The 26,722-nt window shown below is 38.2% G+C and overlaps 1 protein-coding gene across 1 annotated transcript in view; it reads left to right on the forward strand.

Moving 5' to 3' along the window:
- LOC130238252 (cadherin-10) overlaps positions 1 to 26,722 on the forward strand; it is a 136,409-nt gene that overhangs the window by 40,887 nt on the left and 68,800 nt on the right. Inside the window, exon 3 of the mRNA XM_056469196.1 lies at positions 18,748 to 19,042. Within this exon, the coding sequence (XP_056325171.1) occupies positions 18,748 to 19,042 (295 nt within the window). The remainder of the gene's footprint in view (positions 1 to 18,747; positions 19,043 to 26,722) is intronic.

The following is a 26,722-nucleotide window of genomic DNA, read 5'->3' on the forward strand; positions in this document are numbered from 1 at the left end:
GGTCTAGCAGGAAGAAATTATAGCTTAGCTTATAATAGATCATTAAACCAGATTTAATAAATAATAATAATAATAATAATAATAATAATAATAATAATAATAATAATAATAATAATAATAATAATAATAATAAAAATAATAATAATTCCTTTCATTTATATAGTGCTTTTCTAGACACTCAAATCTATTTACACATTTTTTGGGAGGAAATCTCCTCATCCATCCCCACCTGGATAACACGACGGCAGCCATATTGCGCCAGACCACACACCAGCTGATTGGTGGAGAGGAAACAGAGTGATAAAGCCAATTACAATATGGGGATGGCTAGGAGGCCATGACAGAGGGTGACAAAATAACATTCACAAACACACACACGCACACGCACACACACACACACACACATATATATATATATATATATATATATATATATATATATATATATATATATAGTAAGTGAGCGCTGCCTTGTGGTATCATCAATGAGAGACTCTAAGTCACTTTCCAAAACTTTTTCATTTAACATTCCTCACTGGTGGAATGATCTTCTAATTCCCACGTCAGCTGACATCCCCATTTAGATGTCAAATGTCAACTAAACCCAATCTCTTCCGCGATCACCTGAGCACTGCATAAACACCCAAACACACAAAATAAAATTTGCAAACATATATACAATTGAGCTGTGTATATACATATAAGCAAATAATTTTATAGGTGGATGTGCATGAACTTCTCAGTGTAAAAGGAAGTCGTTACAGTTTAAAAGTAAAGAGTTTCATTTCAGCATAAAAGTAGCTTGAGCGTAAAAGGATGAGATCATTTATCACTAATCAGGTGATTGTAAAGCTTTTGAAATAGAAATAATGTGATTAATGGAGGAATTACATCTGTTGAATAATGAAAATAGATTAAAATAAGTCTGAGGAATGCTCCAGCAAATTATACGGTTTATTATGCAATTAAATGATTTATTAGCATTAGCTAATTAGCCTGATTAGTGACAAATAGTGACACCAATAAAATAACAAAACATAAAATATTAAACAAAGTTTGTTCAAATGTTTTAATTATGCAACCAATTTAAAATAACTCAATTAGGTGTATATGTGAGTGATTTATAGGTGATGCATGTGTTTTATGTGCTGAATTTTGATCCTACATGGCACCTCATAGTAGATGCTTAATTATTTTTTCTTATACCACAAATAAAATCGCACATATGTACGCACACACTCACACAAATCTACACACACATGCACACACTTGCCATTTCCATCAGAAACTAAAACAAAATAGATGCATCTTGAGAAGTCATTTCTTCCTAAAAATTGGTTCAACCCCCATCGCACTTGGGTTTAGAGTCGCTGGCTGTAAATATGTTGAAAATAATTAGATCTTATCTGGAGTTATTTATATCTCCTTTGGCTTTCCTGCATGCTGTGTCCCTCACTCGCTCCGTCACTCAGGAGAATGTGGACCCGTGAGATAGAGCGCACAAACATTTCATTAACCACATGCTAATGACTCGCATGCTAATGTTTGCATAGATTACTGGCTTGGAGCTGAAAGCAGAGACATTCCCCCCTTTTCTCGCCGTGGCTGACGGATTCTGAATTTATTTATTTGGACTTTTTTTGTCAGTCTTGTCAGCGACTGTAAACATCGAGGCTTTGTCATCATGTTGCAGGAGGTTGATTAAAAACACAGGCATTGCAGACATCAATTCCAGGACACTTGAGAGACAAAGGCAGATGTCATAAAGCTGTGTTATGTTCTTGAATATGTATTATTGTGCTGTGGTGGCTGGTCTGCATTGTTATAATATAATAAATGACAAAACCATAGACATGCAACGTTCACAAGAATCGCAAGGGCAAGTACACATCAAGCTGACACCAAACAACTAGCACAGATGAAACCCAAACTGTGTTGTTGCTTCTCTTTGGCTCACATCTGGTTCTGTCTGGACCAAAAAGCTGCGCGTGAACACACCAAACAGACGAAAGCTGACAGATTCAAGAGCCTGCATTCTGCACACGTGCATGAGGATGTGCCTTTCCTTACTGTTTTTACAGAGGGGGCAGCCTCTGTTTTTCTGTTTTCAGAATGGCAAGACCGGAACTTCCGATGCGTGCATGCAAACTGCAAACAAAGCAGCATTTAATACCTTTATCACAGACAGTGGTCAACTATTTACAATGAAAAAGTGCTAAGCTCTGCCCAAAAAAAGTCTCTAAAAGTCACTAGATTACATCATACATCAATTTGAATATTACTGACATCATCACGTCCAGTTGTTTCTGTTTGATGTCATCACGTTCGGTCTTTCTGTTTAATAGCCTATGGTTAATAAAGGGGATTTTATATTTGCACTATGCTTTATGTATGCATGTCAATTTAACCACATTTATTGCTGTTTGAATTAGGGTTGGGTTGATCGACGATGTCATCGTTCATCACCGATGGCACACAGACATCACAATGCTTAGCCGGCATCGCGACCCATCGTAGCAGCAGCCCGCTCGTGAAAAATACACACGGCTCTGTTTACACTTATATGTCTTATTTTTAAAATGGCATTTAAGAACGAAAACGATCCACATTCACACTGGTGTTTCATCCAGCATTTCTGAAAAGATCTCTCCATCCACACTATACCGCTGAAAACGCACATCACGTGGCCACACACACTGTCATGTGCTGCATAATATGCGCTCGTCTGAGCTCCAGGCAGTCAGTGGGTGCTTTGAGCACAAAACCCCAGAGAGCAGTGCACATCGGACAGTTTATCAAGGATGTACCGCTGGATCTCACTACAGTTGTTAAACGTGATATTTAATTGATCTTGTTTCTATCTAAGAACTCTTCGGTCTTTTGAATCTATCAGGCAACATGTCACAGCATCAGTACACTGCTTCAATCTGCTTTTATGCTTGTATTCAGTAATTTTGGCGAAAACCTTGTTGGTCGTGCACCTTTTTTACCAACCAAATGTGTCGACGCCATTATAATGACACATCACTCTGCCTATTCATGCCAGAGTCCTGCGGAAAAAGTTATTGACAGGTGGTAATTTGTGTGTAACTTATCTTTATTTATTTATGATTTGGTTATGGGTAAAAAAAAAGACCATGCGGGTCAGGTGGTTGAAACGATAGGCTACAAATAATTAATTTTTGAATTAAGTGATTATTCATAAATAATTGATTCACAGAGGATCCCATGGTCCATCGCAATGTTTCACATAAAACATCATACAATGCCAAATTGGTTGACATCGCCCAACCCTAGTTTGAATACAGTATATAAGATAAGTAGTGAATTTACAGTAATCTCTCAGACGTAATAAACTCGGACAAGTTCTGAAACCGCACATACACTACGGCCAATTTAGTTCATCCAATTCATCTATACCGCATGTCTTTGGACCCAGAGGATACCCACGCCAACCCAGGGAGGACATGCAAACTCAACACAGACAGGTCACCTGGTCCAGGCGGGACTCAAACCAGTGACCTTCGTGCTGTGAGGCAACAGTGCTAACCACTGAGCCACTGTACCACCACAAATCAACACATTAAAAAGATTTACAAAGGATTGTGTGACACTGTAGACAACAGAAAAGAAACTGAACATCACACTGCTAATTTACACTTTAACTAACAGTATACACACACTGAAAACCCTAATGTTGTCTTTACATAAACAATTAAGTAAAGTTGACTGAACATAACTTAAAATTTTGCATTTTGGTCCTATCACCTAAAAATAGTTAATTTAACTTATGTGCCATGAAAATGCATAAACTTAAGATTTTAAGTGTGCTCAAAATCATAATTAATCCTTTGAAAAAAATAGGTCATTTTCACAAATGTAGTCTTTACTGTAAAATTCTAATACATGCAACCTTTTAAGTGCAAGGTCTTTTTTTAAATCAGAAAACAAATGGTTTCAGGTATGATTATTCATCATAATGTGAATAAATGGCTACTTATTTATTTATGTATATATATATATATATATATATATATATATATATATATATATATATATATATATATATATATATATATATATATATAGTAACAGAATGAACTGTCTGTCACTTGTTTTGTTTTTTGTATCCATGGAATAATGGAAATAAAAACTCTGTTCTAAAGGAACTACAGGGCACTAGAGGGCGCTGGTCAGACACCTGGAATGTATTATAGGTGAGTGGGTGAATGAAGAAGAGATTCAGTTGTGGTAGAGGGAAGCATGGTTCCTTGGAGCTACTTCAAACTGTTTGGACTTCCTTATTGTCCAGATAACTGAATGTTTGAAAAATGTATTGGTATGCTGTCTGAATAAGATTTGACATTTTGGATACCATCATTATGAAGTTTCATTGCTCAATTATCTGCAAGTCGTTAAATCAACGCAAAAGTAAATCAACATATTTGACCAGTTTTTTTTTCTATGCATACAGTATATATATTTTATTTCTTAGATGGAAAATATGTTAAATTAATGAATAATGTACCCAAAATAAAGTTAAGAAACCCGCAATATCTTTGAAACTTCTCTCAAAACAAAACAAAACAAAAATGTCATAGCTGTTGGATGATGGTCTTTTCCTCAAGTTAAGCATAAAAAACACACACACACAAAAAAAAAAAAACTGGGGGCTAATAATATTGACCTTAAATGGTTCAAAGAAAATATAAAAACTGCTTTTATTGTAGCTGAAATAAAACATTGAAGACTTTCTCCAGAAGAAAAAATATTACAAGAAATACTGTGAAAAAATCATTATTTAAGAAATATTTAAAAAAGAAAAGAAAAGAAATTCACAGGAGGGCAAATAATTGTGAAGTCAACTGTATATTGACAAACAGTAAAAGCCCACTCAACCAAAGTGCAGTCCTGTTGTGTATTGTACCTCCCTACAGTTTCGACACCTATTTTTTCCAACAGTTAAAGGTGTCTTTTATGCCCCTGCACAAAGAAAAACAGAAGTGTCGTCATCTGAAGTGTGCATATATCCACTGACCCACAAAACCCCCTGCAGCGGCAAAGTCTGCGGTGTCTGCTAGTCACATATGAATGACAGCACAATCCAAACACAGTGTTACAAGAAAAAGAAATGACACAAAAACATATGGCACTGCATCTGCACTCATCTAACATGCCAAAGCAACACTTTATTTTCTGAATTTAATCTAAAAAAGTAACAGAACTATTACAATTTACAATAGCTGCTTTTTACCCACAAAAAAATGATATATTATTACATGCAAATTATATATGACATACAAGTTCACATTTGGATTTCACATATAAAATATATTACATATTGTATTCAACCACTGTAATTACAAATATGTTCAATTATATTAGCAGTAATTGTATATATTGCTTATTGTACGACAAAATAACTAATTAATAACGATAAATAACTATATAATGACAAAATAATAAATTATAATACAATTATTTTCCCAATTTCTGTTTAACAGAGAGCAGATTTTTTCAACACATTTCTAAACATAATAGTTTTAATAACTCATCTCTAATAACTGATTTATTTTATCTTTGCCATGATGACAGTAAAAAATATTTGACTAGATATTTTTCAAGACAATTCTATACAGCTTAAAGTGACATTTAAAGGCTTAACAAGGTTAATTAGGTTAACTAGGCAGGATAGGGTAATGCCTTTATCATAACTTGGATAAAGGCAAGTTATTGTCTAATGATGGTTTGTTCTGTGGACTCTCGAAAAACAAAATAGCTTAAAGGGGCTAATAATTTTGACCTTAAAATGTTTAAAAAAAAAAAAACTGCTATTATTCGAGCTGAAATAAAACAGATAAGACTTTCTCCAGAAGAAAAAATATTATCAGACATACTGTGAAAATTTCCTTGCTCTGTAAAACATAATTTGGAAAATATTTTAAGAAATCAAAAAAGAAATCAAAGGAGGGCTAATAATTCTGACATTTATACATATTTATATTTATTTATTTATTTATTAATTTATTTATTTATTTATTTATCTGTTAATTATTATAATGGTTAAAAAAAGTGTTTTTTTGCTATTTTTTTAAAATGTTGCATATATATCCTGTACATATAAACCTGTATAGGTGCATAACTGACATGCTCTGAGCTGGACTTTAGAGCAGTATTTAAGTGGTGCAACCACCATTTAAGTGGTGCAAATGGATTTGATATTTAAACAACGTGGCACAAAACGTGAAAATTAGGCTTGGGCTGGTCTAAAATAGCAACAAATCACGCCAAACATGTCTTGCGCCTTATTGCCCTCGGTGTATGATAGGGCCCAATATAGTATTGTTGTAATTTTTAGCAAATCTGAATGTAACACAATCCTTCAGAAATTATTCTAATGTGATTTTGTGCTTTGAAAAACATATCAATCCTGATTTATCAATGCTGAAAACATTTTAAAAGCCTTAATAGATCTGGTTCGGGATTCTTTGATGAATATTCAAATTAAAAATCTTTTGTAAAGTCTTAACTGTCACTTTTGATCAATTTTACGCATTCTTGTTCGACACAAGTATGGTCTAATGTTGAATATCAAAAGCCAGTACTCAAACACAAAAAATATCAATTATGAGACATGCATGACTATGGTGAAGGATTGTCTCATGAATATGAATTATTTGCATGACTGGGCAGTCTAGAAAGGTTACCAAGCAACGTCAGCACGGCTTGATTAATATTCATGAGTTTAGCCATCGCCATGTCATAACAACCGCAGGATGCACTGCAAATTTAATGTCCATTGCAGCATTTCAGTCAAATCAGACAGCCATATTTGGTCCTTTCACACAAACCCAAATTAATATGAACTGCATATTAAATATTTAGAAGTTCAGAATGAAATAGGAACTTGTCGTTAATTTACTAACAGACTTTGACATAACTCTGTGACTTCCAACCACTATTCCATAACTATAATCCAATTACATACACATACCGGGCACTTTATTAGGTACACCTTACTAGTACCGGGTTGGATCACCTTTTGCTTTCAGAACTGCCTTAATCCTTCGTGGCACAGTTTCAACTGGAAATATTCAACAGATATTTTTGGTCCATATTAACATGGTAGTATCATGCAGTTGCTGCACATCCATGTCTGGCACCAACAACCATGCCACGTTCAAAGTCACCTTTCTTCCCCATTCTGATGCTCGGATTAAACTGCAGCAGATTATCTTGACCATGTCTACATGCCTAAATGCATTTAGTTGCTGCCATGTGATTGGCTGATTACAGTTTATGTTAATGAGCAGTTGGACAGGTGTACCTAATAAAGTGGCCGGTAAGTGTACATTGTGCATCTGCTAATACAATACATTTGTCATATGTCAAGTACAGGCCCTTCAACATTCATTAGATTTCATCTAATGTAGATTGAAAAAAATGTAGAGTGTTTTTTTAATGGCACGAACAGTGTGAAAAATGTGTGTATCTCTACCATCTGGGTTTGCACATGTTGATGCTGTCACATGTTGCCAAACAGTTGTTTTGTACATATTTCAAAGATATTTCAGACTACTTCTTCACAGATCTGAAGTGTCATCAACAATTACTGTAATTGAAACTGAGCGATTATACTGCAAATATGGATAACTGATATGGGCTGACGTAATGCTGGTATCAGATTATGTGTTTTTTTTTGTGAGCTAGCGGTGTGTGTTTCTCTTCTCTCTGTGTGTGTCAGCGGTGACAGAATAATCCCAGAGGACCTGAACGATCAATAGAGTGTGAACCAACTCTGAGATGGAGGTTCACAAAACTAATCAAACTTGTGTTACGTGTGTCACCTCGAGACAGACGATTCTGACACGCTGTAAGATAAGTCTATCTATAAACAGGACAGATACACTTGAATGAGGTGAAAACAAATACTGTGAATATAGCAGAAATAATTGTAGTCCAGCATTCAATATGACAGTATTGTCATTCATTTATTCATTTTCCTTCAGCTTAGTCCTTTTACTCATCAGGGGTGGCCACAGCGGAATGAACCACCAACTTTTCGAGCATATGATTTACATAGTGAATGCCCTTCCAGCCACAACCCAGTACTGGGAAACATCCATACACACTCATTGACACACATACACTACGATCAATTTTAGTTCTATCAATTCACCTATACCACATGTGTTTGGACTGTGAGGTGAATCGGAGCACGCGGAACCCACGCAAACAAGGGGAGAACATGCAAACTGCACACTCATATTTTATTTATTTTTTGCTCATTCAAACTACTTATTTAAAATGAGCTGAAACAACACAATCTAAACTTGTTAAACATGTTAAGTTAACTTTATCAATTTGTGTTGGGACATCATGAATGAATTGTGTGGAACCCTGAATTTTTTACAGTGCACACAGAAATGCCAACTGACCCAGCCGGGACTCGAACCAGTGACCTTCTTGCTGTGAGACGACAGTGCTAATTAATTACAGTATTACTGTGATGGACTACAGTACACTGTAAAAAAAAAAAATGTTCCACACAATTGATTCATGTTGTCCCAACACAAATCAATTAAATTAACTTAATTGTTACTACAAATTTAAGTGGACTGATAACAAAACAATTAATTTATCCCAAAAAACTCAAGAATATATATATATATTAGCTCATTTTAAATAAGCAGTTTGAACAAGCAGTGCATATCAAATGAGGAACAGCACGCTCATAACTAACAGTAGGTAAAAAAGAGATACAGTGCTCAGTACAAATGAGTACACCCCATTTTGAAACTGAATATTTTTATCTATTTCTCAGTGAATAGAGGCAATGTATTTTAGTGCATTTAAACAAACAAACAAAAAAGATTTATTAAACAGATGTATTTAGTAAAATAATATTTTAGTCATCAAACATATTTAGAAATTGGCAATGCGGTGGCGCAGTGGGTAGCACTGAAGGTTGCTGGTTCGAGCCTGGGTCAGTTGGCATTTCTGTGTGGAGTTTGCATGTTCTCCCCGTGTTTGTGTGGGTTTCCTCCGGGTGCTCCGGTTTCCCCCACCAGTCCAAAGACAAGTGCTGTAGGTGAATTGGGTATGCTAAATTGGCTGTAGTGTATGTGTGTGATTGAGAGTGTATGGGTGTTTCCAGTGATAGGTTGCAGCTGGAAGGGCATCCGCTGCATAAAACATATGCTGGATAAGTTGGCGGTTCATTTCGCTGTGGCGACCCCACAGATTAACAAAAGGACTAAGTCGAAAAGAAAATGAATGAATGAGTTGTCCTTAGGGTCACACCTCCTAAACACACATTCATATAATATTCTAGAAGAATCATCTGCTTTGATGATTTTAAGGTTAAGCTTTATTTTATTTATTTATTTTTTTCTTCATGTATTTTACATTATTACTGGAAGTAGACAATTAAACATAACCCATGTACAATTTTAACCTCAGAAAAATCTAAACATTTTTTTTTTAATCTATTTTTCAAATTATAGCTAACATACTTTGATACACATTTAGGGTACAACGGTTGTCCTTAGGGTTAATTTTGAGCTATAAAACCATTTCCACACACCTCCCAAACACACATACATGAAATAATCTGCAATAATCTGCTGCTGTAATAATTTTATGAATGAGCTCTAGCTGAAAACTTTTTACACTTATGCAGATACTTTTAGCATTGGAAAATATACCCTTTACATTAATCAAAAACGAGTGTTGCCCACTGATTAAACATTGATGAAATACTCCACAGTGATGAGGGAAAACCTAGACTTTCACAGAGTTTGTGATAAATGATGAGGTTGTTTTTTCATGCATAACACACAATGACAAAAAATCCTGCTACCTATTTTTAGTTGAATCAAAATAACTTTTCTACACTTTTTCCTGATTGTTCAAACTACTTATTTAAAAGTTAAAACAACACAAATCTTAATTTTTTGGGGGGGACAATTGTTTTATGTTAAATCAATATTTTTTTTTAATGATTAAGTTAACTCGATATGTGTTGGGGCAACATACAGGAATTGTGTGAAACCCAGCATTGATTGTACAGTGCTGGGTTCAATACAATTCCTTCATGTTGTCCCAACACAAATCGATTAAATTAACTCAATTTTTTTTGCAAATTTAAGTAGATAGAACATAAAGTAATTAAGTTGTCCCCCCAAAAACTCAAAAACTGTATTGATTCAGCTCATTTTAAATAAGTGGTTTGAACAGCCAGCAAAAATATTTTTTTGAGTGTAGTCATCTGAACACTGTAAAACGTAAACGTAAACACTGTAAAACGCAGGGTTCCACACAATTCATTCATGTTGTCCCAACACAAATCGATTAAGATAAATTAACACTTTTAACAAATTTATGGGGATTGAACATAAAAACATTAAGTTGTCCCAATGAAATCTGAAGAATTGTGTTGTATCAGCTCATTTTAAATAAATAGTTTGAACAAGTAAAAATAAAAAACTTAGTGAACTTACATCAGTTAAATTGACTACAAATATGAAGTTATACTTTATATAACAAAAAAAATTGAAACCTGATAAAATTAGTAAAATAAGTTTGTTGACGTTTCTTTTTGTCATTTCATTTTTACAGTGTACATTGTAAAACAATTAAGTTGTCCCAAAAACACTCAGGAATTGTGTTGATTCAGCTCATTTTAAAATAAGCAGTTTGAAAAAGCAGCAAAAATCATTGTTCGAGTGCACCTGTAGATTTAAGGATTGAAATTAAATTTAGACGCTTTATTTTAGAGGTTTGGTTAAAAAAAAGTACTGAAAAATTATACTCAAGTAAAAGTACCATTACATGCCCCAAAATGTAGTGCAAGTAGAGTAAAAGTATCTGTTCTAAATATTACTCAAAGTATGAGTAAAAAGTAACCCTTTCAAAAGTATTCAAGAGTAGTGAGTATTACGCTGTAAAAAGCTAATGCATTTACATGTAATTTGTGGATGTGTGTAAATGTAACATTCTGTAGTGCATTTAGTTATTCTTTAAGGCCATTTTGGTCATCATGCAGTAAACATCCATCATCTCGGTCATTGCGTACAAAGATTTTGGACATCTTCTTGGACACTTTTAATGCTTCTAAACAGGACTGATTCTAAGGACTGATTCTAATCTCCATAGACAGGAAAAAAAATAAGTAGTGACTGCAGTTTGAAGGGAAGTAGTGGAGTAAAAGTACAGATAGAGCACTAAAAATGTACACATTTTTAAAACTACTTTGTAAATTACAATTTCTGAGGAAAATCTACTCAGCTGCAGTAATTTGAGTATTTTGTAATTTGTTACTTTACACCACTGGGTTTAGTAATGGAGGATCATTTTTAACCTAAAGGACGAACGGTGTATACAGAATTCTAAGACAACAGGAGGGTTATAACACATTTACCATCGTCAATTATTATCAGACTGGCAAATACTATTAACTAACACATATCTAAATTCCTGGTGTCAAATGTGTCAATTCCAAGGCCAATAAAAAGAGAGATTGCCCTTCAGAAACCAGGATGAGAGATCACATATACTTTCACAACACTTTTAAATAGGGTTATTAGAAATTATGACATAACAAGCCTGTGTGTTTCATGTTTATTTGTATGTTTTAGCCTACAACAAACATAAAAATGTATAAACGGTAACTGACTCATCTGCTAAAGCTGATGGGAATTGGAAAGCCACTGGGGAGGCCAGAAAACCTCAATAAGCAAATATTGTAATGAAAAAGCTTTTAGCTGAGAAAAAAAAATAATGAAACAAAATGGTGACATTAAAAAATAAAAATGCATTTATGATCTTAGTATTTTAACATCAAGAGATATCAACCATTGATGAAATCTAAGAAGTCATCATTCTGCATTTTCAAGTCACTCTAAGCTAAAAATAAATAAATGAATGAATGAATGAATGAATGAATGAATAGTAGATAGATATAAAAATAAACAAGTGGCCAATCTTCCCATATAATTATAACAAATGGTTTGACAAAATATTTGACATTCTGGTCTAAGGAACAGAACAAAACATAGTTATTTACTTACTGAAAAAAATGTGCCCTTGCTTATGTTTAGAGATATACAGATATTGTGGAATAATTCAGGCCTCCTCGATGAAACTGTTCACAATCTCTTGCTGGAAGAGAGAAAAAAATCTGTGAAATTCAACAAAATGCAGTTTGTTCTTCACATGAAGCTTTTGTGTGACTTCAGAAGATGTAGAATACAGTGCACTAGTCATCTGTGCTACTTTTATGGTGCCTTAACAGTACTCTTGAATCTTTTCTGAAGCTTTAGTCGCATTGGGAACTAATTGGATGGAAAAGAGTGGCCAGTGCAGTTTGCCTTGTGTATTCTATTGAAAAAAAAAATAACTGTAAGAGTTTGTACCAACTTGAGGGTGACTTTGCTGTTCACTGTACTGTACTGTACACTCAAAAAAAGATGTTTGCTGTTTGTTCTTATTTAAAATGAGAAGAAACAACACAATTCTTGAGTATTTGGGGGATAACTTAATTGTTTTATGTTCAATCCAATTAAGTTTGTAAAAATAAGTTACTTATGGCCCGTTTCCACTGAGTGGTGTGATGCGGTACGGTTCAGTATGCTTTTATGGCTGTTTACACTGTCAAAAGTTACCAAAAAGCAAACCGTACCATACCATTTTTTGAATACCCTTCCGAAAGTGTACCAAACACAACAAAAGAGTCCCAAAAGGCAGAACAAGACGTGCAGCTGAATGCTATTGGTTTACAGAGACAAGTCACTAGTGCGTACACAAACCAGGAAAATGAAAACAAAGGAACGCTTTTTTTAAATACACAGCCGAGACTTTACATCGTAATAATATATATATATTAACAAGCCATGGTTGACCCAAGCTCAGACAAACCTTGTCGTTGTCTTGATGAACAGCCACAAAGCCAGGAAGAACAAAATCTGCCTTGTCCTGTTGTTGTTTTACGAGGCCGTCTAAAAGCGTGAGCGTTTTCACTTTCGAAAGAGAGCTCGCATGCACATGTATATTTGAAATAACAAACTTTTTGAGTTGATTATAAAAACGTGCGAGTGATTATTGGAGTGCTTCTGACATCCTTTCACACGAGAGGGAAGCGCGAAAAAACAAAGGAAAAGCCAGAAAAAACAAAGGAGCAAATGATACTTTCAGCAACCTAAAAACTGACATGTTTAACTATTATCATCATCTTTTGGACTATTATGAACTCAGAATGACAGAATTACTTTCTAACAGAGGTTACATGTGCTGGTGAAGATTAAAGATACAGATGAGAGGTTTGCACTGACTGTGCTATATATTGCATGTGGTTTTTGAACCCAAAAAAGGAATAAATGTATACTGTGTGTAGTTTTTCTGTGTGTTCATATATGTTGCGTTTATTTATTTATTTAATATAATTGCAGACGTTACAGTAGGCTATTTCTCACTGTCATTGATCTGCAGTTATAATCAAATCTTGTTCATAGAACGGTTAGTAATGAACATTTATACACAAGTATTTTTGTGTACAAAGCATCTGTTTTGTGAGAAGTGCTTCTCATATGATATGTGAACGACCCGTTCCTCGAGCGAGAATGACATCAACTTAAACATTGGTACCCTTTCGGCAGTGGAAATGCAAGCCTGATAAAAGGTGAATAGTACCGACTCGTACTGTACCATACCACTCAATGGAAATGGGCCATTAGCCCTTATGTGCTGTTGAGGATGTTTTCATCCACACTAGGGTGATTTTAAGTCTTAATTTGGCCACAGATTTCTCTGTGTTTCAACAAATGGAATACTTTTTGGTGACCATTCTTATTTTGACACATATTTTGAGAAAATGCTTTTGTTATGTTCCATTATAATGACTTTTTTGATCGCAAAGCTATAACACCATATAATCATGCATTTTTTAGTGTTGCTGGTTTTCCCTGATGTGAATAGGTAAATTTACTCAGTTTTACTGTTGATCATTGGTTACAGTGCAAAAAAAAGCTTAGTGTCTGGATAAAAAATTAAAAAATAAGCAGCTCAGCACATATAACATAGTACATGAACTATACACACTATAATATGCTTTTTTACTCCATAGAACTCCATATAAAAGCCAAAAACATTGTTGCACAGGCCTATCTAAATGGTTAATGCTGCCAACTGATGATTAATCATAAAAATGTAAAGTTATACCTCTTCCAAACAGGGAAATCACCAACAATCAAGAATGGATGATTATTTGGTGTCATGACTTTGCAATCAAAACATGTGATCATAATGAAAGTCAATGGGCCAAAATCAGCCCCGAACATAAACAAAGGGTAGTCAATTTGAACAATACACAAGAGTTAGTATAAATAAGTATTACTTGTTTGTTGTCCAACACAAATTGATTGTGTCGAACCCAGCATTTAGTAAGTATTTCAGCATTCTTATAAATAAATAATTCAATATAAGAATATTAGAATATTAATAGGAATAATAGAATAAAATAAGAATAATTGAATATTGAATATATATTGGCCCATAGCTTATTTTAGTTTCAACTAAAACTGTCTGCAACTTCTCAATAGTGAGTCAATGTGAATCGTACAATTGTTAAAATGTGACCAAAGTTTTGGACAAAACATTCCAAAATTATTAAACCTAATAGAATGTAAAATAACACAAATTTACTTTTCATTAGAGTTCATTAAAATAATTATATAAATAATAATAATAATAAAAAAAGTACAATGCTATTCATTCATTCATTCATTCATTCATTTTCCTTCAGCTTAGACTCTATTGTATCATAAGTTTTACGCAGAAGATGCCCTTCCAGCTGCAACCCAGTACTGGGAAAAACACCCATATACTCTCACATTCACACACACACACTCATACACTACGGCCAATCTAGTTTATTCAATTCACCTATAGCACATGTCTTTGGAGCACCCAGAGCAAACCTATCAAGCCCAGCTTCTTGTTGAGAGGTCACAGTGCTAACCACTGAGCCACAATGCCACCCTTATTTATTTATTTAGGGTGTCAAGGTGGCACAGGTCGCTGGTTCGAGCCCCGGCTAGGTCACTTCTGTGTGGAGTTTGCATGTTCTCTCCATGTTTGCGTGGATTTCCTCCAGGTGCTCGCTTTTTCCCCAAAGATAGATATGTTGGCGGTTCATTCCACTGTGGCGTCCCCTGATTAATAAACGGACGAAGCCTAAAAGAAAATGAATGAAGTTAATGATTTATTTAGTTATTTATTTATTTATTTATTCAAAATGTATTGCTTTCGGGTCGAAACAACACTAAACGCATTAGGGTTAAGACTTTTAACAACTGCCATGGGAGGATTTACAGTAGCACGACAAACTAATATGCGCCTTCCCGCAACTGTAGTTTGCTGTAAACAATACCCAGAATCACATTTACACAGATTTCCCCCCTATAATCACCTATTCCAGGACAACAATCTACTAAAGAAACGATAGCCTTTTCTCTGAACAGTGTGCCGTTAATGCAATTGGGCATGTAATGGATCCCTAATTCAGTTTCAGGACGGACAGGAACACTTGTTCCGCGATGACGCAACCTCCAAATCGAGCTTTTAATTGTTGCGTGTCAAATTATCTGCATCCTGATAACAGTGGTTAGAAAAGGCTTGGAAATCGTTTCTAATTATAGTGTACATTTAGCCGTAAGTGGACAGATTATGAAATTGTAGGGTGTAATACTCAGCATGCTGCTCTCGTACCGGAAGACGTCTCTCGGTTTTGCTTTATTTGCTGCTTACAAAAACAGCGAGTGTTTCTGCACCTTCCCCCAGGTGTTGATTGATCATTTATTAAATATTGTAGATTTGATGGCACGTGCGCTGATTGGATATTAGGTCCAGAGCTGTTTGACTGGCCTCTTCTGGTAAAACCCTAATCAGGAAAAGAGGAGCCGCAATCAAATGTAGAGGCTGCTGGGCCTCCTCTTGTTGCTAAGAGACAGGTGTAAAATGAAAGTTCTGCTCTGAAGGAGCGTTTTGTGTAATTGTGACTGTTCTGAACAAAAACAGGTCATATCTTTCTCCCACAGTTTGAAGGTACAGGGGTCTATTGACAGTTTTTTGAGATATCTGCCATATGCTGTCAAGCACGGCAAACACTGAGCTTTCTGCAAGTTCTGGGGTATTTCAGATAATGACTAGATCGCCGTTCTGTGTTCTGTGTTTGCTGTTAAATAGAAAAAGGCAAATTATTGCTGGTGTTGTGTATATATATTGGACAGATAAGCATTTATATGTATATTACTAATGGTCAAAATGATTTGAAGTACCTGGATGAGCCTGAGTTATTAGTTTCAGCAGTTGTTATCTGGAATAGCGCAACAAAGGCTCATTCTGAAAACGCAGCCCTATATACATGGCTGCATTTCATCTTTAAAATGAACGCTACTGAGTGATTTGACGCCGTTCCTTTACACACAAGCTGAATGCTCATCTCAGGATGGACAGCTTTCCACCTTTTACCAGTTTGTCCAGTGGCTTTTTGTGTATGTCGGAGGATGTGAGATGATGAGCAAAGTTAACCATGACAATGGGGTTTAAATTCAGCAAATAACAGTTCCAGAATGCAATTAAAACAAAAGGCAAAAAAATTAAATAAACAAATAAACAACAGGGTGAGAATGTGGTAAAATTCGAAAACGTGGTAAAAATCAATCTGCCAAGAGGGCTTTTCTTTTTCTGGATTGCTTTTTAAAACACTGTCAGTTGGCTTTAGGAAAGGGGGTGGGTGGGGTTATCAGTCGGTCGGTCTGTCAGTTGGTCGACTGCGGCCTCTGGTGGATTTATGCGAGAACAACAGGTGAGAAATTTGAAAATCTCAAAAAGTGTACACAGGGGCTTCTGATAGATTTATGAAAACAAAAACGGCAAAAGAATGTAGCTCCTGGAACATATTTGGCACTCTTCAGAAATGTATATAGGGGTACGTAATCAGAATGAACCTGGCTTGGAATAAAATACCTTGACATACAGTAACTGACCAGTCAGATTTAAGTATTCCAGAAAGCCATGTAATAAATAAGATGTGCAAATATACACTCAAAAATTACTTTTGATGCTTGTTCAAACTCCATCTACACAGTCATTTGTTTTTTATTGCTTTATGTTCAATGCACAATTAAAGTTAACTTATGTAGTTTGTATTGGGATGACATGTAGGAATTCTGTGGAACTCAGCCTTTTTTACAGTATAAGTAAATATGTAGATTTTTACATATTTATATATACATATATACATATAATTGAAGTCAAAATTAATATTATTACCTAATTATTATTATTACTAAATATTTAATTATTAGCCCCCATTTGATTTTTTTTATTATTATTTCCCAGATTATGTTTAACAGAGCAAGGAAATGTTCACAGTATGTCTGATAATATTTTTTTCTTCTGGAGAAAGTCTTATTTGGTTTATTTCGGCTAGAATAAAAGCAGTTTTAAATTTTTTAAGGTCAAAATTATTAGCCGCTTTAAGCTGTTTTTTTCCATAGTCTACAGAACAAACCATCATTATATAATAACTTGCCTAATTACCCTAACTTGCCTAGTTAATCTAATTAACCTAGTTAAGCCTTTAAATGTCACTTTAAGCTGTATAGAAGCGTCTTGAAAAATATCTAGTCAAATATTATTTACTGTCATCATGGCAAAGATAAAATAAATCAGTTATTAGAAATGAGTTATTAAAACTATTATGTTTAGAAATGTGTTGAAGAAATCTACTCTTCGTTAAACAAAAATTCGGCGAAAGAATAAACGGGGGGATGGTTGCGGGCTAATAATTGAGGGGGTTTAATAATTCTGACTTCAACTGTATATAATTTCTGCTGAAACCACTGTAGACACTAATATTAAAATGATGAAATAAGGAAAATGTAACCAAGCAGAGTTTTGAGCAAATTCACATTGATATTCACATATTCATAACTCATTTAAAAACATTGCTCAAGAAACACATTCTGACTTGGGTCAGAACTATTTTAGCAGAAAGCAACCATCCGTTACACTGCTTCTCTTAGATAAATTTCATTTGCAAAAACAGGTCCAGTGTCAATAGCGTCGCTATGTACAAATCACTACTCACTACTACTGTAAGTTTCAGTCAAATCAAGCACAACATATTGACTGCTTGTAAAATCTATTACATTTTCTTCATCTTTTACACAACTTCCTGAACAGATCGAATAAAACCCATTATAAGCATGCTGTCATGTAAATGTTTACATCCAGGTGCAAGTTCTGCTCTGAAGGAGCATTTGCTGTAATTGTGACTACAGTGTGATGGTAAAGGAGTCAATTGACAGTTTTCTGAGATATCTGCCATATGTCGTTAACCACGGCAAACATAGAGCGTTCTGAAATTCTGAAATTATTACTGACACTGATGTGAAATTTCCAAAGACAGAAAATTAAACCAAGCGGAGCCTTTAAGCAAATTCACATTCATATTCACATATTCATGACTCATTTAAAAAACATTGCTCAAGAAACTTGGGCCAGAAAGGGCTTAAACTGTGTTTAGCAAATGGTTTAATTTCTGTTTCCATTTGCACAAGGTTTAGGAACATTTTTCCCTGACAGACTGAGTATATTTGCGCACAATTTGCCAGTCGTGCACTAGAAAAACACTTAATTCGGGAACTGTTAATTCCAACAAAACTCTCTTTGCTCTTTTTAAAGCTTCACTCAGACATGGACACGGAAGACGGAAATGTGAAGTACGTCCTCACCGGAGAAGGGGCTGGAACCGTTTTCGAGATTGATGAGAACTCGGGCGATATTCATGCCACCAGGAGGCTTGACAGGGAAGAGAAAGCGTCGTACACTCTGAGTGCTAAAGCCGTCAACAAAAGCTCTGGACAGGATCTGGAGAGGGCCTCCGAATTCATCATCAAAATCCATGACATCAATGACAACGAGCCAAAGTTCGCCAAGGACACCTACGTGGCCAGCGTCTCTGAGATGTCCAATGTCGGTGAGTCCAATGAAATGTTCCAGTCAGATACACAAAGATGAAAGGCTAAGTTCACCCAAAAATGAAAACTCAGTCAACGTTCGCTTCACTTTTCCCACAGCTGTTTGAGTTGCTTAATTCTGTTAAAAACAAAGGGAGACATTTTGAAGAATGTTGAAATGTGATAACTATTGACTAAGGACATGAATGGCTACAGGTTTCTAACATTCTTCAAAATATGTTTTGTTTTCGATAGACAACAAAAAAAAAAAACAAATAAAGGTTTAAAATCACATAAGGGTGTGTAAAATGTGCAAATATTTTCATTTCTGAAGTGAAAACTATTGCTACAATTCTGTTAGAGGTCAAATGTACTGTTATGGGTTATACGCAATGCTTATTTTTTGTGTAAAGTCTCTGATTTGGACATGCTGTACACTATCTGATAAAAGTATTGTGACCTATCCAAGTTTTAGGAACAACAAATAATAACTTGACTTCTAGTTGATCATTTGGTATCTGAAGTGGCTTATATGAAAGGCAAAGGCCTCTAGATTACACTTGATTTACCAAAATAAAATATGATCAATCCTTGATTTTTAAATTGATTTTCATCTCTTCAATGGCTCAAATAATGTTCATTAAAAAAAAGTCATCTGGAATGGCAAAGAAAGCGTTCTTTCAGGACTCCCAGAGTTCATCAGGATTCTTTGGATTCATCTTCAATGCCTCCTCCTTCATCTTACCTCAGACATGCTGAATAATGTTCATGTCTGGTGACTGGGCTGACCAATCCTGGAGCACCTTGATCTTCTTTGCTTTCAGGAACTTGTTGTGGAGGCTGAAGTATGAGAAGGAGCGCTATCCTGCTGAAGATTTTGACCTCCCCTGTGGTTTGTAATGTAATGGGCAGCACAAATGTCTTGATACTCTGCAGATCTCTTGCACTTCCCATACTGAATGTAACACCAAACCATGATTTTCCCTTCACCAAACTTGACAGATTTTTCTGAAAATCTTGGGTCCATGTGGGTTCCAATAGGTCCTCTGCAGTATTTGTGATGATTGGGATGCAGTAGTCAAATTATTATTTGTTGCTCTTACAACTGGGATCGACGACAAGACTTTTGTCAGGTAGGGTAAATTTATACACAATTATACAGTGTCTGTTATGAAGCGGACAGGAGACAGAGGTAAGGAAACGTTAGGGTGTTTATTAAATGACAACAAGGAGCACATGAAGGATAGCCAGGAGGATCAGGAATGATGTTGGGGTCTTTTCCTCCGTGGCTGGGTAACAGGAATACACGAGGATGGACAGCACACACCAGATACAGCTGACAGAGGATGACACAGACTTGGAAGGACTGGAAGACAGGACGATTCGGGTGGACCAGGAAGACTAGGAGGAATACAAAGAGAACAGGTAAGTAAAGCGTTTGTTTTAGCTGAGGATGACTACGCTGAGTGGTCGCTCAGTTGTCCGCTTTCGTCGAGACGAGCCCGGACAATGAGCGACTGGAGTGCTGTGCTTTTATCTGGTGCTCGTGAATGTGATGCAGCTGTGTGCTCATTAGAAGTCAGGTGATGGTGATCTTCGTGAGTGGGGATCGTGAGAGCCTGACCAATCCGTGACAGTACCCCCCTCCCCAGGGCCCGCTCCTGAGGGCCGACACCTCCGACGCCGTGGTGGTCTCCCTCTGCCTCTAGGCGCTGGGAACTCAGGGTGGCTCTCATGAAACTCCACCATGAGACTAGGATCGAGAATATCAGCTCTGGGAACCCATGTCCTTTCTTCGGGGCCGTACCCTTCCCAGTCCACCAGGTACTCCAACTGGCCACCACGACGTCGGGAACGCAAGATCTCCTTCACTGCGTAGACGGCTCCTTCTTCTAGGAGCAGTGGAGGAGGGGGTTCCTCTTCGTGGTCAGGCTCTGTGGAGGGAAGAACAGGATCGTGATAGGGTTTCAGGAGTGATACGTGGAATGTAGGGTGAATACGGTAGTGAGAGGGTAATTGTAGTTTGTAGGTGACGGGGTTAACCTGTTCCACGATGGTGAAGGGACCAACAAATCGGGGACTTAACTTGCGAGAGGGCAGTCGCATGCGTATGTCCCGGGTGGATAGCCACACCTTTTGTCCGGGTGTGTATCTGGGTTCTTCAGACCTTCTTCTATCGGCGGTTACCTTGCTTCGACGGACTGCCCTCTGCAGATGTTGATGAGCCTCGTCCCAGACTCTCTCGCTCTCCCGGAACCAGTGATCCACTGCGGGGACATCAGATGGTTCGCCATCCCAGGGAAAGAGCGGTGGTTGGAAGCCCAGGACGCACTGGAATGGCGTGAGTCCGGTGGAGGGTTGCCGCAGTGAATTTTGGGCATATTCTGCCCAGCCCAAATACTGGCTCCAGGAGCTCTGGTGACCACTGCAGAAGGTCCTCAGGAACCGTCCCACCTCCTGAATCTTCCTCTCTGTCTGCCCGTTGGTTTGGGGATGATATCCAGAAGAGAGGCTGACGGCCACACCTAGGAGCTTGAAGAAGGCTTTCCATAGACGTGAGATGAACTGTGGACCTCTGTCCGACACAATATCTTCTGGAATACCAAATGACCTGAAGACTTGATTAAAGATATTGTCGGCTGTTTCAAAGGCTGTGGGAAGACCTTTCAGAGGGATTAGTTTGACAAACTTTGAGAATCTATCTACGATGACTAGAATACAGGTATTACCTTCTGACGAGGGGAGGTCAGTGATAAAGTCCACTCCTAGGTGTGACCAGGGACGGTTCGGAATCGGCAAGGGATGGAGCTTTCCAGCGGGTAGATGACGTGGGCTCTTGGATTGGGCACAGTCCTTACAGCCCTGAACATATTGCCTCACATCCCTTGCCATGTTTGGCCACCAGAATCGTTGGGATACTAGCGAGAGAGTATTGTTGATCCCTGGATGTCCAGTGCCTAGCGAGGTATGTAAGGAGTGGATCAGATCTACCCGGTGTTCAGGTGGTATGAACTGCCGATGAGGAGGGCATCCCGGCGGAGCAGGGGCTTCCGGAGTGGCAACGACTGGAGGAGCGTTCCAGGTGATCGGACAAATGGAGATGTGTTCGGGAAGAATCTTCGTTGGGAGTTCTTCATGATCGTGATGCTCGTGTAAACGAGAGAGAGCGTCTGCTCTTAGATTCTTGGGTCCTGGACGATAGGAAATGGAGAAATCAAAACGTGAGAAGAAAAGTGACCATCTGGCTTGACGTGGACATAGTCTCTTGGCCTCTTTGATATATTGGAGGTTTTTGTGATCTGTGATCACCTGGAACGGATGTTTGGCTCCCTCCAACCAGTGACGCCACTCCTCCAAGGCTAGCTTGATTGCTAGAAGCTCCCTGTCTCCTATGCTGTAATTCTGCTCCGCCGGGCTCAACTTCCGAGAGAAATAGGCACAGGGATGCAGTCGGGGCGGTGTATCATGATGTTGGGATAATACTGCCCCGACGCCGGTGGTGGATGCGTCCACTTCCACCACGAAAGGAAGATTTGGGTCAGGATGAGTCAGGAGTGGGGCCCTTGTGAACTCCTTCTTAAGAAGGCGGAAGGCTGCGGCTGCTTCTTTGGTCCACTCCAGTCCTTTGGGTTTACCCTTGAGGAGATTAGTGAGAGGTGATGTAATCCTGCTGTAGTCCTTGATAAACCGTCTATAAAAGTTAGCAAACCCAAGAAACCTCTGGAGCTCCTTAATGGAAGTGGGTTCTGACCAGGATAGAACAGCCTCAATTTTCTTCCCATCCATACGTATACCGGTTTGGTCAATGATGTATCCCAAGAAATGAATCGACTTCTGGTGGAATGAGCATTTCTCCGCTTTGAGGTAGAGGTGATGTTCTCTCAATGTGTGTAGGACCTCCGCAACGTGTTGGCGATGTTCGGCCTCACTCCGGGAGTAAATGAGGATGTCATCTATGTACACTATTACAAAGTGGTGAAGAAACTCCCGGAGGACTTCATGAATGAAGTTTTGGAATACGGAGGGGGCGTTGACCAGACCGTAAGGCATGACCTCATATTCATAGTGGCCAGTAGGGGTCACGAATGCTGTCTTCCATTGGTCCCCCTCACGTATTCTTATCAGATTATACGCGCTGCGGAGGTCCAATTTAGTGAAGACTTTAGCTTCTCGGAGCTGTTCCAAAGCGGCTGGTACCAGAGGAAGGGGATATCGGTATTTTACTGTACCGTTATTTAGGACCCTGTAGTCGATGCATGGACGCAGCCCTCCGTCCTTCTTGGCCACAAAGAAGAAGCTTGAGGCGGCTGGTGATTTTGAGTGACGTATGTACCCCTGACTCAGAGCCTCCCTTATGTAATCTTCCATTGCCTGATTCTCTGGAAGCGAGAGCGGGTAGATCCTACCTCTTGGCAACTGGGCATCTGGAACTAGGTCGATCGCGCAGTCCCATGGCCGATGCGGCGGTAGCTGGGAAGCTCTCTTGGGGCAGAAGACATCATGAAAGGAGCTGTACTCCTTAGGAATGTGGATAGACTGCTTCTCAGGAGGACTCTCGACCGATGTTGTAAACAAAGAAATGGGGTTCCGACCTTGAAGAGGGAGATTTGGAAAACAGGTAGGTGTACATCCAGATCCCCATTTCTTTATCTCTCCTGTGCCCCAAGAGATGATGGGATCGTGCTTCACCAGCCACGGGCGCCCTAGAATGATGTCCATATTTGCACCCTCCAGAACCAGAAATTGAATCCTCTCTTGATGTAACAACCCCACTTGAAGAAGGATGTCTTCGCATTGTCGATGGATACGGGTCGAAGATCGAGTGCACTGGGTTATCGGTTGTATCTGGTATATATGCGAGGACGCCTCAGTACGTAGGTGGAGTTGACGACAGAGGGATTGGGAGATGAAGTTCCCTGCTGACCCGGAGTCGATGAGGGCTGTGACAAGGAGAGAAATAGAGGCAGTAGTTATTTGTACGGTGGTAGTAAGTGGTTTACATTGTTCAATATTCGTACTGAATACACTCACTGAAGTCCGAATGGGACGAAGGGGACACTCCATACGAGTGTGTCCACTGACACCGCAGTATAGACACAGACCCCGGGTCAGCCTCCTCTGTCGTTCCGCTGATGTCAGTCTTCCAGACTCTATTATCATGGGTTCTGGTTCTGGAGAGGCTGTTGACTCAGGCGATTGGAGGAGTGCAGACGAGGGGGTGATGGTGTCCTGTTGATAGGAACGGAGACGATCGGAACATCGGAGAGAATGTTGGATGAATCTCTCCAGACCCATAGTATCATCTAATGTGGCCAGCTGGATTCGGAGAGTGGGTTCCAAGCCGAGCCGGTACGTGGTCAACAACGATCTCTCATTCCATCCACTTGCAGCTGCTAGAGTGCGAAACCGGAGAGCATATTCCTGTGTAGATAGAGTACCTTGCTTTAGATGATACAGCTGCTCTCCAGCGGCTACTTCCCCATCAGAACGTCCAAACACCTCTTTGAAATACTCCGTGAAGGTAGTGATGGAATTCATGACCGGCCCGGCTTGGTTCCAGATCGTCTCAGCCCATTTAAGTGCAGGCCCAGAGAGTAGTGATACGATGTAGGCGATCTTTGACTTATCTGTGGGATATAGAGAAGGTTGCATTTCGAATATGAGGGAACATTGTAACAGAAAACCATTGCACTCCCCCGCTCCGCCTGAGTAGGGCGCTGGTCGGGCCATGGGACTGGAAGGAAGGGCCGAAGAAGAAACTGTGGAGGCGGAAGTGCTCGGTGCTGGTGGTGCGTTGGAAAGTGGAGCTGGTGGCTGTAGAATCCGCTTCAACTGGTCCACCAGCTCTTGAAAGTGATCGGGGGTGCTCATGTTGTCGTCGTTATTGGTCCGGGCTTCTGTTATGAAGCGGACAGGAGACAGAGGTAAGGAAACGTTAGGGTGTTTATTAAATGACAACAAGGAGCACATGAAGGATAGCCAGGAGGATCAGGAATGATGTTGGGGTCTTTTCCTCCGTGGCTGGGTAACAGGAATACACGAGGATGGACAGCACACACCAGATACAGCTGACAGAGGATGACACAGACTTGGAAGGACTGGAAGACAGGACGATTCGGGTGGACCAGGAAGACTAGGAGGAATACAAAGAGAACAGGTAAGTAAAGCGTTTGTTTTAGCTGAGGATGACTACGCTGAGTGGTCGCTCAGTTGTCCGCTTTCGTCGAGACGAGCCCGGACAATGAGCGACTGGAGTGCTGTGCTTTTATCTGGTGCTCGTGAATGTGATGCAGCTGTGTGCTCATTAGAAGTCAGGTGATGGTGATCTTCGTGAGTGGGGATCGTGAGAGCCTGACCAATCCGTGACAGTGTCCTTGTGTTTAAAATTAATTATTTTCTATGCAGGCACTATATAGTCAGGATATAATAAGGTTTAATCTATGTTTAGGCTTAGTCGCATGTGTCATGACTGATTTCTGGATTTCTATAATAATGCATTATTTATTTATTTATTTATTTATTTATTTATTTATTTATTTATTAGAATGACATTAGTACACTTTCTGACAAAAGACTTTTGTTGAGGTCGTCAATCTCAGTTTTAAGATCAACAAATAATAGCTTGATTTGGAAAAGTGACAGTGTGGAAGAGATCTGCAGAGTGGATGACAACATCAACAGCCTGAGGTATCAAGACGTATGTGCTGCCCATTACATTACAAAGCACAGGAGAGGGCAAAATCTTCAGAAGGATAGCGTTCATTCTCATACTTCAGCCTCCACATCAAAGTTCCTGAAACCAAAGAAGGTCAAGGTGCTCCAGGATTGGCCAGCCCACTCTCTAGATATTTACATTATTGAGCATGTCTGGGATAAGGTGAAAGAGGAGGCACTGAAGGTGAATCCAAAGAATCTTAATGAACTCTGGGAGTCCTGCAAAAACACTTTCTTTGCCATTCCAGATGACTTTATTAATAAGTTATTTGAGTCATTGCAGGGATGTATGGATGCAGTCATCCAAGATCATGGGAGTCATACACAATATTCATTCTTTTTCCACTGCACCATAACTTTATATTCAATACTGTACATTATTTCTGTTAAGTGGCAAGATTTTTGTCTAAACAAAGTCAGACCTTACTGTCCTAATTAAATAATTAAAAATCAAGGCATGATCATATTTTATTTTGGTAAAATAAGTGTAATCTAGAGGCCTTTGCTTTTCATATAAGCCACTTCTGAGACCAAATCAATGATGAAAGTTATTATTTGCTGTTTCCAAAACTTGGACAGGCGACAAAACTTTTGTCAGGTAGTGTAAATGAAAAAAAAACAGAAACGCTAGCATCAAATAAACATATATACATACAAGCATACATTTATAACCCAAACAAAACGCATGCACACATCAAACGAGTACTTTTATAAAACACAATGCATTTATGTTTATTTTTACATGCAGGTGCAAGTTATTTTCACTACATCAATAGCGGTAATCACACACTCGTACTGGAATCTCTTTAATGTCAACGTGCTTCCATATAATTTGAAATGATTGTGCGTAGAGCAGAAATACGGCATGCATGTTTACCAAACAATCAAAACTGTCTCCATTGTGACAAGCAAAGTGACATTGGCCAATAAAGAGAGAGAGAAAATGGTAAACGCTTTATTTCAGCCACTTAATCAACGTTGATTAA

The sequence above is a fragment of the Danio aesculapii genome, chromosome 12 (genome assembly GCF_903798145.1).
Source record: "Danio aesculapii chromosome 12, fDanAes4.1, whole genome shotgun sequence".
Classification (NCBI taxonomy): Eukaryota; Metazoa; Chordata; class Actinopteri; order Cypriniformes; family Danionidae; genus Danio; species Danio aesculapii.